The following is a 17,131-nucleotide window of genomic DNA, read 5'->3' on the forward strand; positions in this document are numbered from 1 at the left end:
AAATTAGCATAGACTATAAAGACAAATAGCAAAAGTTTCTATAAATATATAAAACAAAGACGAGTGGCTAAAGTAAATGTTGATCCTATAGAGGATGAGAAGGGACAGTTAATTGTGGGATATGATGAAATGGCTGAGGCATTGAACAGGTACTTTGCATTGGTCTTCACAGTGGAGGATACCAATAACATGCCAGTAATGTTGAAGAGATGAAGGTAGTTCAGGACCTGGAATTAATTATTATTATGGAAGAGCTAGTGTTGGGTAAGCTAATGGAGCTAAGGATAGATAAACCTCCTGATGGAATGCATCCTAGGGTACTTAAAGAGGTAGTGGGAGAAATAGTAGCTGGACAGGCAGTAATTTTCCAACATTCACTGACTCTGGAGCAGTCCCAGCAGATTGAAAAATAGCAAATGTGATGCCACTGTTTAAAAAGGATAGTAGACAAAAGATGGGAAATTATAGACCAGTGAGCTTGACCTCTGTAATGGGGAAGATGCTTAAGTCTATTATTAAGGAAGAAATAGTAGGGCATCTCGAAAGAGATTGTTTCTTTGTATAGATGCAGCACAGGTTCATGACGGGCACGTCATGCTTCACAAATCTTTTGGAATTCTATGAAGACATTTCAAGCAAGGTGGACAATGGGGACCCAGTGGATGTGGTGTACCTAGATTTCCAAAAGGTCTTTGACAAGGTGCCACACATGAGGCTGCTGCATAAGATAAGGATGCATGGTGTTCGGGGTAGGGTATTAGCATGGATAGAGAATTGATTGACTGACATAAAGTGGGGATAAATGAGTCGTATTCTGATTGGCAGACTCGATGGGCCGGACGACCTACTCTTGCTCCTAGTTCTTATGTTCTTATGTCCTGGAGTGGAATGTCTCATCCTGGGGGCAGATGCAGCAGAGGTGTAGGAATTGGGAGTATGGGATAGCATTTTTAAAAGAGGGTGGGTGAGAAGAATTGTAGGAGAAAGTGAGGACTGCAGATGCTGAGGATCAGAGTCGGGAGTCTGGTGCTGGAAAACTACAGCAGCTCAGGCAGCATCCGAGGACCAGGAGAGAGAGGAATTGTAGTCAAGGTAGTTTTGGGAGTTGGTGGGTTTGAAATGGTAAGTCAGTTTCCAGAGACATTGACAGTGAGATCCAGGAAGGGGAGGGAAGCGTCAGAAATGGTTCACGTGAATTTAGGGGCAGGGTGGAAGGTGTTGGCAAAGTTGATGAACTATTCAAGCTCCTTGTGGGAGTATGAGGCAGCACAGAAGCAGTCGTCAATGTAATGGGGGAAGAGGTGAAGGATGGTGCCAGTGTAGTTGTAAAGATGGACTGTATCAGGAATCATACAAAGAGGCAAGCGTAGCTTGGGCCCATGTAGGTGCCTCTGGCCACCCCTTTCGTTTATAGGAAGTGAGAAGAATTCAAGGAAAAATTGTTAAAGGTGAAGATCAGTTCTGCCAGGTGAATGAGAGTATCAGTGGAGGGGGAACTGGCTGGGCCTGTTCTTCTCTCTCTTTGGGCTCTATCCTCACCTATTGTTTACTCCTTACCCTTCCCCCCATACTATCTTCTGCACATAAACTTACATTTTCCCAGCTATCATCAGTTCTGAGCGTCACCAGACCCAAAATGTTGACTCTGTTTTCTCTGCATAGATGCTGCCATAGTTGCTGAGCTTTTCCAACAACTTCTGTTTTTGTTTCTGATTTACAGTATCCACGTTGTTTTTTGTTTTTATTTGGTCTGAGATTTTTAGGAATTTAGACCAAGTTCTGGGATTGAGACTGGGTGCTGGTCCAGCTCTAGGACCAGGTGAGGATCACATTAGGGAAAATTGAAAAGGATTATCAACTTCGAACACCCTTCTAGACTCGATGGTTCTTCCACATGTCCTGACGTGACTTGCATTTCCTGTTTTTTGTTCAGATTTCTGGCATTCTCTGTCCCTGCTCAAACACCATGTGGAGATGCCAGCGTTAGACTGGGTGGACAAATTCAGAAGTCACATGATACCAGTTTACAGTCCAACAGATTTATTCAAAATCACAAGCTTTCGAATCTGTGATTTCAAATAAACCTGTTGGACTATAAAACGGTGTCGTATGACCTCTGACTTTGTGCCTTCAAACAGGCAAATCCTCTCAAACAAGCACTGTATGAAATGACGCCGGTTTAGCCAAAGCCTACCTGCTGGTTATAATACATTGTATACATTAGCCAGCTCCGCTATCTGGAGAAACGTTACTTCAATAAAGTTCTGAAAAGCTAGGCAAACACACATCCATCTAAGTTGCAAACAGGTTAAGCAACATATAAAATGAATTTCGCTTTTCATTTCCTGTAAAATTCTGCACATCTTCAGTCACAGACACTGATTGGTGCAGAGACTTTCCACCCGAGCTGAATGTGAAACTGGTAAGTTAGAAGTGCATTGGGAAACCCAGCAAGAGGTGCTCACGTCTCTCGCCTGGTGAGTGTGGATATTAATGTCCTGGGGTTACAGAATCTGAAAGTTAGTAAGTGTGGAATTTGCTGCATTGTTGTTTAGTGAGTTAAAAGTCACTCAACATCAGGATGTAGATCGTGAAGTTTATTTGGAAGCTCTACCAAACCTGTCGGACTATAACGCGGTGTTGGGTAATTTTTAATTTTGTTCACTCCAGTCCAACACCGGTACATCCACATCTTTGTTTCGTAAGTGTGGAAATTAGTGTAACTAGTTAGTGAGTGTGGAAATGACTGAGAGTGGAGGTAGCGGAGTGTCACTGAGGCGCGAATGAGGATTTGTGTGAGAAGACCATTGTGAACGGGATGAAATGTGCAGCTGTATCCCCGGAGTGGCCAGCTGTTTGTTTTGTGTCTGACTCTGATGTTGTTTCTAACTAAAATGGGAGTGTGTTGAGCAGCCATTTAGTGCAGCGCTTATTTGGTAGGCGTTGGCGGTTTGAGCAAGGACAGAGGATGTCAGAAATTTGAAAGAAAACCGGAAACGAAAGTCACGTCACGAAATATTGAAGAACCATCGAGTCTAGAAGAGTAATAGAAACTGACGTCCTCCTCCTCCTCAAACTTTCCCATCGCGATCCGAACCTGATGCCAGAACCGGACCAGCTCCCGAATCGAATCCAGAGCGCACTGGTCCAGTGTAGGGCACAGGGCGGGATTGGAAAGATTTAGGTTGGAAAAGTGAGTATGTGAGATGTAATTATTGAGCAGGATTAATTGAAGGCGTAGAAGTTTCATGACTCAGACGTGATTAATTGTTAAGGACCTCTGGGTTCGAGTTGGCCTTCTTCAACCAGACCTCCCAAAGCCCGCGAAATGCTTGCATCTGAATGATTCATTAGTTCTGGATTCGCACTGTCTTGTACAACTTTCTCTGCAATTAATTCTCCTGCCGTCATTTCGATTCCTCAGACCCAACTTTTGTTTCTTTGTCTCTTTTCAGTCCATCTTCTTTTGGTTCTCATGCCATTTAATCTCTTCTGTTTTGCACTCATCATTTTGTTTTGTTGTCCATTCCCAATTTCTCTTTTCCTGTCCCTCTGATGTTTTCAGCCTGATCAGAAAGACCATCTCTGAAGTATTGACTCTTTTTCTCTCTTTTTCTCTGCTTGACCTGCAGAATATTGCAAATAATTTTGTGAAAAGTTCTAGTATTTGCAGTGTTTTGCCACTTTCCTCCCTCTCTCTTCCCCTTCATCTTGAAGTCTCTCTCTTCCTTAACCACAGCCCTGCTCCAATCACATCGTTGGAAAAATAATACAGAAATGTAACATGCATATTTGTCCTGATCTGGAGGTGCTGGTGTTTGACTGGTGTGTACAAAGTTAAAGATCACACAACAATAGGTAATAGTCCAACAGGTTTATTTGGAAGCCCTAGCTTTTGGAGTGCTGCTCCTTCAGTTGATTGTGGAGTATAAGATCATAAGACACAGAATTTATTGCAAAAGTTTACAGTGTGATGCAACTGAAATTATATATTGAAAAAGATCTGGATTGTTTGTTAAGTCTCTCATCTTTTAGAATGATCATGTTGGTTTCAGTTCTTCCGTATGTAAATCCCAGAAAGTTTTTTTGAAGTTACATTCTCAAGTGAACTTTAACAATCCAGATTGGAGACCTGAGAAATGTTCAAGTCATAAAAAGCGGTTGGCATCTACAATCAGGATCACTTTGTTTATAGTAAATCTAGAATCAACTTCACACTGAAGAATATCTTTGGCTATTAATAGAAATGCTTTACTTTCAGATCTGGTCTGTACAATGGAGTTGGAAGATTCAGAGGGAGCCAACAGCACTTCGTCAGGTACAGCTCATTGTGTCATAATGTTGAGATATATTTCCCTCCCCACCCCTTTCCGCCTTCCGCAAAGACCGTTCCCTCCGTGACTACCTGGTCAGGTCCACGCCCCCCCTACGACCAACCCTCCCATCCTGGCACTTTCCCCTGCCACCGCAGGAACTGTAAAACCTGTGCCCACACCTCCTCCCTCACCTCTATCCAAGGCCCTAAAGGAGCCTTCCACATCCATCAAAGTTTTACCTGCACATCCACTAATATCATTTATTGTATCTGTTGCTCCTCATGCGGTCTCCTCTACATTGGGGAGACTAGGCGCCTCCTAGCAGAGCGCTTTAGGGAACATCTCCGAGACACCCGCACCAATCAACCAAACCGCCCCGTGGCCCAACATTTCTGAGGCTGAGATTGAGGGAGCCTGCTCAGCAGTGAAGGCCATTGATCCTGGAGGTTTGGTGGTGTGACCACATGGACAACTTTGTCTGGATGAGCTAGACATGTGGAGGGACTACTTGCCAGAGGAAAGAGAAGCTTCCACAGCTGCAACCTCCAAGATTAAGACAGGGGCAGGCTGGGTGGCGATGGATGGTGTGACCACCTCTGAAGTATCCTGAGATTACACTACTGAGAGGCCTCTGTGTGAGTCCTCCTTCGGCACCACCCTGTCTCTTCATGAAGAAAGGGCATCTGGATTGTTTGTCAGGTTCCCTATTACTGTGTCACCATGCCTTCAGTCTTGAGAACTAGTATCTGAGGCAATGGAGTCCATGTACAATAGACCCTGAAGGTGCTATACCTAGCCCTCAATGACAGCCGCAACCTGTTCATGGAAGCAGCTCGACACTTGTATGACTCACTGCACTGCTGTAGCTCTGGACAATCAGGACCATTGCATCTCAGATACCTATCTGCCTGTCTTGTTGTTTCTGTGCATATGTGAGAAGTCCCTCATTGCTGATACCACAGAATCCTTCTTTGCCTAGGGCTGTGTCGGTTCCTTGTCCCCAAAAGCCTGAGTGCCAGTGGCCTAGGGCATTTCTTCTTCAACCAACTGCTCTTTTAATTCCAATACCTGTACCAGTTTTGAAGAATCATTTAGCAGGGTATTAATAGATTGTATGAGGTCCCAATTTGGCCTCATCCCAGGACTGGGAACCAATATCTTCAAACAATAATGGATGATTCCACAAGATTCCCTGAATCAGGGACTTTTGGAACAATTACTGCAAAACGTAGTAGTGGAATAGTGGTAGCAGAGATTTTTGCAAAATATGGATCACCCAAAAAAATGCAATCAGTTCGAGAATTCAAGTTTACATCACACGTATGGGAAGAATAGCTGACAATTTGGCAATAGAGCAATTTAATCTTCTTCTCACCACAATCTAAAATGCATTGGAAAGATGGCATCAAATCTTGAAGACCACAGTTACAGCTGATTGCCAAAATGTTACTAGGATTGGGGGGTTTGAACTACAGGGAGAGGCTGAATAGGCTGGGGCTATTTTCTCTGTGGCATAGGAGGCTGAGTGATGACCTTATAGAAATTTATGAAACCATGAGGGGTGTGGACAGGGTAAGTAGACAAGGTCTTTTCTCTGGGGTGGTGGTGTCCAAAGCCAAAGGTTACAGGTATAAGGTGAGGGGGAAAGATTTAACAGGGACCTAATGGGCAACGTTTTCACACAAAGGTGCATGTATTGAATGAGCTGCCAGAGAAAGTGGCGGAGACTGCTACAATACAATATTTAAAAGACATCTGGACAGGTCTTTGAATAGGAAGGATTTCGAGGTAAATGGACCAAATGCTGGAAAATGGGACAAGATTAATTTAGGATATCTGGTTGGCATGGACGAGTTGAACTGAAGGGTCTGCTTCCCTGCTGTATATCTCCATAAGTCTATGTCCTGACTGCCATGAGGGATTCTCTGAATAACTTTACAATATTTAGTCATTATGAAACAATACATAAATATGGGATGAAAGGAGCACCTAAATGATTTCAAGAAAAGTTGAATAAACCAAAGCTCGGAAATGATGCTTAATTTGTCTTGGATTTCTGATCGATATTGACAAAAGCATTTGAGTTGGCTAAAAAAAAACTTGAAGGCTGCTCAAGAAAAGATTAAAAATACAACAAATAAATAGGCAAAGTTTGACATTTGTAGTTAATGTGTTTATGTTATTACCCATCTTTGGAGGACCATTAAAAGCAAGATTCACTGACTGTTATCAAATCTGAACAATCTCAATAATATAAATTATGTATAGAGTATGCTAGTCAAGAGAAATGATCAGCAAGTGTGTCACTGGAGATTGTTGTCAAGTGAACAGACCTGGGGGTGTAAATGCACAGTTCCTTGGAAGTGGTATCGTAGGTCAACAGGGTAGTGAAGAAGGTGTTTGGTACACTTGCCTTTATTGGTCAGAGCATTGAGTACAGGAATTGGGACGTCGAGCTGTGGCTGAGCAGGACATTGGCGGGGCCACATTTGATGTTCTGTGTACAGTTCAGGTTCCTGCAATAGGACAGATGCTGTTAAACTGGAAAGGGTGGAAAAACATTCACAAATTACCAATACAAGAGGGTTCGAGTTATAAGGTGGGGTGGATAAGCTGGAATTTTTCTGTGTAGCATAGGAGCCTAAGGGGTGATGTTATAGACGTTTATAAAATCGCGAGGGGCATAGATAAGGTGAATAGCCAACGTCTTTTCTCCAAGGTCATGGAGTCCAAAACTACAGGCTTAAGGTGAGAGGTGAAAGATTTAAAAAGGACCTGAGAGGCAATGTTTTCACACAGATGGTGGTGCGTATATTGAGTGTTCTGCCAGAGGCAACGTTTAAGAGACATTTGGATAGGATCATACAGGAAAGGGATGTGGGCCAAATACAGGCAAATGAGACTGTTTCAGTTGAGGAAACCTGGTTGGCATGGATGAGTTGGGCCAAAGGTCTGTATACTCTATGACTGTAAGTTAATATGTTGAAAAGATATTATAACAGAGATGGTCACTGACGAGTATACTCATGGTACCGAAAGAAAAGGGAATAAAGTATAAACATCAGATCAATTGGAGAATGAATCAGAAATGGAAAATTCAAAAGGTGACCCTCCAATCATCAGACAGAGGTGTTTAAAATGTTGGACCTTGTGTTGTGTGATTTTTAAAAATGTTAGATAGCAGCATGTTTTACTTCCATAAGACTATAAATGCGGCTTACTAAATTAGAAACAATAGCTTTAGCTGTTCATGATGTTAATGTGGGGTACACGTTACCTATAAAGTAACATACATACAGACTCATTCCTGAGAGATTGGCTCACGTGAGGGAAGATATTAAGTTCATGATGAACATTGACATTATTGATTGAGTCATAGCAGCTGAGTCTCACCTATCATGGGTTTTATTGATCATATAAAGTCAATGTGGTAACAAGAGCAGAATCATATCCTGTTTCTAGATTAGAGGATTGTGTTTAAAGAATTGGAACTATACAATGTGCCACAAATCTCACTTACTAAAGGATATTATCAGTTTCTGTTAACTGAAAGAACAAAAGAGATATCAGCTTTTGTCGCACTTTATCAGTGAATAGTCATGCCACTAGGATTGAAAATAATGCACCATCGACATTTCAAAGATTAACAAATAAAGTAATGAACGAACTGTGTTATTGTATGGTGATGATTTGGTTGTTTTTAGCCACACCTGAGAACAGTATTTATACTATTGAATGGATTGTATGATTGGATACAAAAAGCTAATTGGTGATAAATTTGTCTTAAGAGTGAATTTGCCAAGATCAGGGTAAATAATTTGGGCCACACTGTGGGATAGCTGGAAAAGCGCAGCAGGTCAGGCAGCATCCAAGGAACAGTAGAATCGACGTTTCGGGCATATGCTTTTCCAGCAACACATTTTCAGCTCTGAACTCCAGCATCTGCAGCCCTCACTTTCTCTCACACTGTGGGATAGGACCAAGTAACATCTAGAGAAGCAAAGTACAGGCTATTTAGGATTTTCCCATACCAAAAACAAAATGTGGAATTTTACACTGTGCTGGCCTAAGTGGTGATATTGCAAGTTTGTTATAAAATGCAGCACGGTTGTTGCACCTTTAACAAAGTTTTTGGGAAAATAGTAGAAATTTGAATGGATGCAAAGTGCCTTTAAAAATTTGAAGATATGCTGACAACCATACTAGTTTTAAGTTAAAAATCACACAACACCAGGTTATAGTCCAACAGGTTTAATTGGAAGCACACTAGCTTTCGGAGCGATGCTCCTTCATCAGGTGATAGTGGAGGGCTCAATCACTATCACCTGATGAAGGAGCGTCGCTCCGAAAGCTAGTGTGCTTCCAATTAAACCTGTTGGACTATAACCTGGTGTTGTGTGATTTTTAACTTTGTACACCCCAGTCCAACACCAGCATCTCCAAATCATGAATACTAGTTTTAGCCATGGTACATTATAGTACATTGGCTGTTGATGCCAGCGATATCAGTGTGGAGGCTGTTTCACTGCAATGTGATGCGATGGAATTGAACAACCTGACTCCGCATCATTTTGAAATATATGTCAGCAACAACAATGATTAAAAACGTTATTCATTCACACCAGAATCCTGCAATTTTCTAATAAAAGTTCTGGGACAAGAACTTATAATTACTTTGATGGAGCTTAATTCTCCAATAGTATAATTTGAAAATTGTTCGTATGCTTGTAAAAGACAATATTATTCGCACATTTAATTGGGAGGATATATGAAGGATTCTGAGTGATGAGGTGTTACACCTCTTCCCACCCTACCTCCTGCAAAAATGCTATCCCGTATTCCCAATTCCTCCACCTCCGCCATATCTGCTCCCAGGAGACCAGTTCCACCACAGAACACACCAGATGGCCTCCTTCTTTAGAGACCACAATTTCCCTTCCCATGTGGTTAAAGATGCCCTCCAACGCATCTCGTCCACATCCCGCACCTCCGCCCTCAGACCCCACCACTCCAACCGTAACAAGGACAGAACGTCCCTGGAGCTCACCTTCCACCCTATCAACCTTCACGTAAACCAAATCATCCGCCGACATTTCCGCCACCTCCAAACGGACCCCACCACCAGGGATATATTTCCCTCCCCACCCCTTTCCGCCTTCCGCAAAGACCGTTCCCTCCGTGACTACCTGGTCAGGTCCACGCCTCCCTACAACCCACCCTCCCATCCTGGCAACTTCCCCTGCCACCGCAGGAATTGCAAAACCTGCGCCCACACCTCCTCCCTCACCTCCATCCAAGGCCCTAAAGGAGCCTTCCACATCCATCAAAGTTTTACCTGCACATCCACCATAAATATCATTTACTGTATCCATTGCTCCCGACGTGGTCTCCTCTACACTGGGGAGACTGGACGCCTCCTAGCAGAGAGCTTTAGGGAACATCTCTGGGACACCCGCACCAATCAACCACACCGTCCTATGGCCCAACATTTCAAATCCCCCTCCCACTCTGCCACCCCCTCACCACTGCTCCCTCACCACCCGACGCCTGGAGGAAGAACGCCTCATCTTCTGCCCCGGAACACCTCAACCCCAGGGCATCAATGTGGACTTCAACAGTTTCCTCATTTCCCCTTACCCCACCTCACCCCAGTCCCAAACGTCCAGCTTAGCACTGTCCCCATGACTTGTCCTACCTGCCTATCTTCTTTTCCACCTATCCACTCCACCCTCCTCCCTGATCTATCACCTTCATCCCCTCCCCCCACTCACCTAATGTACTCTATGCTACATTTCACCCCACCCCCATCCTCCTCTTATTTATCTCTCCACCCCTTCAGGCACTCTGCCTGTATTCCTGATGAAGGGCTTTTGCCTGAAACGTCAATTTTCCTCGGATGCTGCCTGAGCTGCTGTGCTTTTCCAGCACCACTAATCCAGAGTCCATGGCATCATATAAACTGTGTTTGCTGTGTAACTCATTGCACTTTTACTATCAGTAGGTTACCCTAATGTTACTGTGTGTGGGAAAAGACCTGCAAGCCTGCCTACCCATAACAGGCCCACACAGAACATAGGAAAGAAAACTTGGCCAAACTATACCAAAAAACACCCAGAATGCCTCAGCAGGGACCAAGCAGGCTGACAAGTGAAACCAGACAGCACTTGCAGACAAGGGAACACTTCCCAAAACCCACTAACAATACCAGATCAACCGCAGCTGTCCCAAAGCCCAGAGGGCAGTCTCATAACACAGCAATACCAAGGCCACACAAAGAACAGGTCAGACAGAGAGGCAGCACAAGGACATAGCTCCCAGGACAAGACAATGGAAGCACCTTACTGTTTCAAAAGAGACATTCTCACCTACCAGCAAAGAGACCTGGAATCTCCTGGCCCATTGATGCTGTCAGGATGTTGCATTGCATCGAGAATCAGGACATTCATCCGATAACTATTTTTCAGCTATCATTATTGTAACTAGATTACTCCATTTCCAAATACATTTTACCTTTCCCTATTTTAATTAACCTTATTGTACAAGATTCCTATAAAACCCGGCTTCATCTTCAGCTCAAGGAAGAGAATTCTCGGCTACCTGGATAGACTGTCTGTGCTGTTTCAGCTTAGTCAATTTCTTGTCCGCGATATCGCCGTACTAATAAACTTTATTTGTCCGTTTCACTTTGAACTGTGCTTTGTGATCTCTGATTTATTGGGCTAATTTCTCTGACACTGTGACATAGCATTGGTGTTAAGAACATTTTTATGAGTCACAAAAATACCTGTTCAAGAAACGTTATCATTCTTCTCTGGGTGGCAAGTGCATGATTTGTATAAATTTTAAGCTTTCTTTAAAAATGTTGATATTTGAATTTTTAAGTAGTGAGTTTTTTTTCTGTGTGTCTGAAAGGTTTAATGATTAAACTGTTAAGTACTGGTGTAGCCATGGTGATTTTCTTTACAACACTTGGTAGCTATCAATTTATTTAATTTTTGTAAGCTTAGGAGAGATTGCAACCAAGCGAGGTAAAGATTATGCATCAGGGTTTATGTGAGAAATTTCTGGACTTTTCTTAAGTTTAGATGAAACACCTGAAAATGAAGTTTCTCTTAAAGTTTCAGTTTGGGGCAGTTCAACAGAGGTCTTTGGGTGAAGATGTCTTTGTAAAGCAATACTCCCGAGAAAGAGAGTAAGCAATAAAAATAGATTTGTTTAGAGCAAGGATTTTAGTAATAGTTTCAGACCAGTAGTTTTTGAATAAAACTTTGAAGAGGTTATTTGAAGCTGAGACCATTCCTAACTGGAAAATAAAGTCACAAAAATTAAACCAATCAAGGCGTTTGTGGGAGAGATTGTTCTCTGCTGTGAAAACTATACAAAATGTATTTTGGGAGGTCTGTAAAAGATTGTTTTGGGATTAGTAGGATTATGTTTTAAATTTGTTTCAAATAATTAGTGTTATATGTAAATAGTTTGGGTTTATTCTATTTTATTATAATTTCTTGCATGAAATAAACTTCTGTTTTATTGTTAAATCCAAATCTGAAACATTACTTTTTCTGGGCTGTCGAGCTCTATGACTATGACTACAATAGCTGTTAAATTTGAATGAAGGAAATTGTGAAAGCATGAGGCTAAATTGGCTGAACTGGTTTGGAAAAAAGGCATAACTGTACATAAGCAATGCACAGTCTTTAAAGAACGACTACATGGCTCACGGCAACTATATGTTCTATAATGTTGTAAAAACGTCAGTCGCGTATGGCTGACAAAAAAAATGTTAAGGATTATATAAGATTAAAAAACGTATAAATTGGCCAGAGATATTAATAAAATTAAGGATTTGACAATGAGCCAGAGTATGAAGTAGAACTGTGGAGTGGTGCAGCCCTGAGCCAGTGTGACGCGATGCTATTGGAGAGAGAGGTTGAGAGTGTGCATGGACACAGCAAGAGCAGCTGTCTGTGGAACGTGGCTGAGTGCCATCTCCCAGGTACCTTGTCAACTCTTCCCCTGAACCATGACCTCATCATGGAACATCAACATTGTATCAACTATGGTCACTGACCTCATTTCATCTGGTGATCTCTCCCCACCACCTCCAAGCTGATAGTCCGCAGTCCTGCACAGCTCGCTTCTATCTCCTGAAAATTTCCAAACAGGACTGCCCCGACAGACCCATTGTTTCAGCCTGTTCCTGTCCCACAGAACTCACCTTTTTCCACCTTGATTCAGCCTTTTCTCCTTTGGTCCAAACCCTGCCTACATACATTCATGATTCCTTTGATGCTTTTTCACCTGTTTCAGAATTACCAGTTTGCAGGCTGCACTGTCTCCTTTTTCACCATGGACATCCAATCTTTTTATACATCCATCCTCCACCAGGATGGTCACAGGGTTCTCTGATTCTTTCTGCAGCAAAGGACTGAACCATCCCCACCCACCACCACCCTCCTTTGCTTGGCCAAGCTTGTCCTCACCCTCAACAAACTTTTCTTTTAACCCCACTCATTTTCTTCAGGTCAGTGGGGTAGCCATGGGTCCCCGCATGGGCCCTAGTTTAGCCTGTCTCTTTGTGGGGTACATGGATCATTCCTTTTTCCAGTCCTATTCCAGCCTGCAGCCACAACTTTTCTTCAATAGATCAATAATATCATCGGTGTGCTTCCCTGTCTCATCTGGGAATGGAAAAGTTAATCAATTTTGCTTCCAATTTCCACCCTGCCCTCACTTTCATCTGGTCTATCTCTGCCTCCTCCCTTCTCTCCCTTAACATCTGTGTTTTCATTTCTGGGGATAGACTGGCCACTAATATCCATGATAGACACTCATGGCTACCTGGACTGTATATCCTTGCACCCTACTTTCTATCAAGACTCCATACCACTCTCCCAGTTCCTCCATCTCCATTGCATGTGCTCTGATGAGGGAGCCTCTCACATGTCCGCTTTGTTCCTCTACTGAGGATTACACAGCACCGTTGTCGACAGGGCCTTCAACCATCTGCCACACTTCTGCCCTCATCCAGAACAGTAATAGGGTTCGTCTTGTCCTTACCTACCATACCACCAGCACTACACCCAGAAGGTAATCACCCACCATTTCTGCTATCTCCAGCGAGATGCCATCACCAGACACATATACCCCTCCCCTCCCTTATCCACCTTTCTTAGGGAGTGTTCTTCTGGGACACCCTTGTCCACTTTCCCTTTACCCCCAACACCAACCCCCGCAATCCTCTGGCACCTTCCCCTGCAACCGCTGAATATGTAACACCTGTCCATTTACCTCCTCTCTCCTCAGTATCCAAAGGCCCAAACATATCTTCCAGATGAAGCAGCACTTTACCTGCACTTCTTACAATCTTGTCTCCAGCATTCGCTGCTCGCAATGTGATCTCCTCTGCATTGGGGAAACGAAGTGTAGACTGGGTGATTGTTACACGGAACATCTACATTTTGCCCAAAAAAAAGACCCTGAGCTTCCAGTTGCCTGCCGCTTTAACACACCACCCTGTTCTCTGGTCAACCTCTCTGTCTCAGGCTTGCTGCAATGCTCCAGTGAAGATCAGCGTAAGCTGAATGAACAACACCTCATATTCCTCTTAGGGATACTACAGCCCTCTGGGCTCAGTATGGAGTTCAATAATTTTAGGACCTGAACTCTCCCATGTCCTAGCCCCCTATTGCAACCAGGCCTTATTATCACATAGTCTGCCATTACATACTACCTACCATTAGCCACTAACAGTCTCCATTAATAGCTACTCACCCTCCCAGCCTGAACCTTACCAATATCGCTTGACATCGGAGTGCGTCTGGGAAAATTAACAAACAATGAAATTCACAACTAATCTTGGACGAATCTGTTTGGGAGAGGTCACAGCACAGAAACACATAAGTGAATATCTTAAGTGTGGCTTTACAAAAGGCTGCAGTATTGAGTAGAGTGGATTCTTTCTTGATTATATGTTATATTGAAATATGTCTCTCGATTAAACTTAAAAATATAATCCATAAGCATTAAGTTAACCTGGAGCAGTGTTTTGTAGAGGAATAAGTCAGTGCTAGTTTCTGGGTCTGTAGATTGAAATAAGCAAAAATGGCCTTCAGTAGAGTGATATGCTCTTCTTGTAGGATGTGGGGGTTTCGGGAGAGTTTATGTGTTACTGAGGATTAAATGTGCAATAAATGCTGTTGGTTGGGAATTCTATCAGATCAAATGGATCAGTTAGAGAGACAGTTAGAGGCAATGAAGAATTAACAAGAGCAAGGGGATGTGATGGATGGCAGTTATAGGAAGGGGGAAAAGTCGCAGATACAGTCACATAGATGGGTTAATTCTGGGAAAGGTAAGAGAGATAGGCAGGTAGTGCAGGAGTCTTCTGTGGCTATCCCCATTTCAAACAAGTATCCTGTTTTGGAAAACGTAGGGGGTGCTAGATTTTCAGGGGAATATAGCATGAACAGGCAAGTTTCTGGTATTGAGACTGGCTCTAATGCAATGAAGGTTACTTTGGGTTCCAAGAGATCAATTATGTTTGGGGACTCTCTAGTCTGAGGTACAGACAGATGTTTCTGTGGCCAGCAACGAAAAGTCAGAATGGTATGTTGCCTCCCTGATGCCAGAATCAAGGATGTCTCAGAATATTCTCAAGGGGGAGAGGGGATAGCAGGAGGTCATTATACACATTGGAACCAATGATATGGGAAGGGAAAAGATTGAGATTGTGAAGGGAGAATACAGAGAGCTAGGCAGGAATTTAAAAAGGAGGGTCCTCGAAAGTAGTAATATCTGGATCACTCCTGGTGAGAGTAGGAACAGGAGAATAGAGCAGATAAATGTGTGGTTGAGGAGCTGGTGTATGGGAGAAGGATTTACATTTTTGGATGATTGGAATCTCTTCTGGGGTAGAAGTGATCTGTCCAAGAAGGACGGATTGCACCTGAATTGGAAGGGGACTAATATACTGGCAGGGAGATTTGCTAAAGCTGCTCGGGAGGATATAAACTAGTAAGGTGGGGCTGTGGGACCCTGGGAGATAGTGAGGAAAGAGATCAATCTGAGGCTGTTACAAATGAGAACAAAGGCAAGCCAAACAGTCAGGGCAGGTAAGAACAGAGCAGAGTACAAGGTAGGACTGATAAATTAAACTGCATTTATTTCAATGCAAGAGGCCTAACAGGGAAGGGAGATAACTCAGGGCATGGTTAGGAACATGGGACTGGGATATCATAGCAGTTACAGAGACATGGCTCAGGGATGGACAGGACTGGCAGCTTAATGTTCCAGGATACAAATGTTACAGGAAGGATAGGAAAGGAGGCAAGAGAGGAGGGGGATTGGCATTTTTGACAAGTGAGAGCATTACAGCTATACTAAGGGAGGATATTCCTGGAAATACATCTAGGCAAGTTATTTGGGTGGAAACGAGAAATAAGAAAGGGATGATTATCTTATTGGGATTGTATTATAGATCCCCCAGTAGTCAGAGGGAAATTGAGAAACAAATTTGTCAGAAGATTTCAGTTATCTGTAAAAATAATAGATTAGATTACTTACAGTGTGGAAACAGGCCCTTTGGCCCAACAAGTCCACACTGACCTTCCACCCACCCAGACCCATTCCCCTACATGTAACGCTACGGGCAATTTAGCCTGGCCAATTCACCTAACCTGCACATTTTTGGCTTGTGGGAAGAAACCAGAGCACCCGGAGGAAACCCACACAGACACTGGGAGAATGTGCAAACTCCACACAGAGAGTTGCCTGAGGCGGGAATTGAACCCGGATCTCTGGTGCTGTGAGGCAGCAATGCTAACCACTGTGCCACTGTGCTGCCCCTATTTAAAAAAAAAATTTTTAATCCCAAAACTTAATCAGTTCAAAGTAAATGGTGTTTCAAATGAGGTCACCATGAACTGGGAGGCAAAGTGCAACACTAAATAGGGAGCAGATAAGCACAGGGTGAACATAATCCACAGCAAGATGGCTTTCCCTCAATTATCTCCAAGAACAGTTCAAAAACATGGGCTTTTAGACAGAACAGATTTTAAAAATCATTTAATCATTAATTTTACAGTGTAATTGTAAAACATGGGTCATCAAACAATAAACTTTGTTCAGTATACATTAGTTTCCTTCCAATGTTACTACCAGTTATACAACAGCTCTGCTAATGAGATGCAACTCTTCCTTGTGCACAGAGGGCACTACTCAGTGTGCACAAAGGAGTCTTGGCTTGTGGTTGCGGTAGGAGATTTTAACTTTCCAAACATAGACTGGGACTTGCTGAGATATTTGTATCATCGATAGTCACAGGTGAGGTGCCGGAAGACTGGAGGTTGGCTGAAATGGTGCCACTGTTTAAAATGGTAGTAAGGACAAGTCAGGGAACTGTAGATCAGTGAGCCTGATGTCGGTGGTGTGCAAGTTGTTGGAGGGAATCCTGAGGGACAGGATGTACGTGTACTTGGAAAGGCGAGGACTGAAAAGGGATAGTCAACATTGCTTTGTGCGTGGGAAATCATGTCTCACAAACCTGATTGAGTTTTTTGAAGAAGTAACAAAGACGATTGATGAGGGCAGAGCAGTAGACATGATCTATATGGACTTCAGTAAGGCATTTGACAAGGTTCCCCTTGGAAGACTGGTTAGCAAGGTTAGATCTCATGGAATACAGGAAGTACTAGCCATTTGGATACAGAACTGGTTCAAAGGTAGAAGTTAGAGGGTGGTGGTGGAGGGTTGTTTTTCAGACTGAAGGTACGTGTATGGAATGAGCTGCCAGAGGAAGTGGTGGAGGGTAGTAC

General features: G+C 43.1%; 1 protein-coding gene across 2 annotated transcripts in view; it reads left to right on the forward strand.

Annotated features, from left to right (window-relative positions):
* The first annotated feature begins 2,451 nt into the window (after positions 1-2,451).
* LOC122563766 (nuclear GTPase SLIP-GC-like) overlaps positions 2,452-17,131 on the forward strand; it is a 147,118-nt gene continuing 132,438 nt past the window's right edge. The window contains exons 1-2 of one of the 2 annotated variants that reach the window (XM_087976961.1): positions 2,452-2,477; positions 4,262-4,318. In XM_087976961.1, coding sequence (XP_087833087.1) covers positions 4,276-4,318 — 43 coding nt within the window. In that variant the 5' untranslated portion in view covers positions 2,452-2,477; positions 4,262-4,275. Of the gene's footprint in view, positions 2,478-3,019; positions 3,194-4,261; positions 4,319-17,131 lie in introns of those variants that run through there. The other variant, XM_087976960.1, reaches the window with a different exon arrangement.

Source organism: Chiloscyllium plagiosum, unplaced genomic scaffold (assembly GCF_037043375.1).
Source record: "Chiloscyllium plagiosum isolate Xiang-an unplaced genomic scaffold, Cpla_swu_hap1 HiC_scaffold_30, whole genome shotgun sequence".
Lineage (NCBI taxonomy): Eukaryota > Metazoa > Chordata > Chondrichthyes > Orectolobiformes > Hemiscylliidae > Chiloscyllium > Chiloscyllium plagiosum.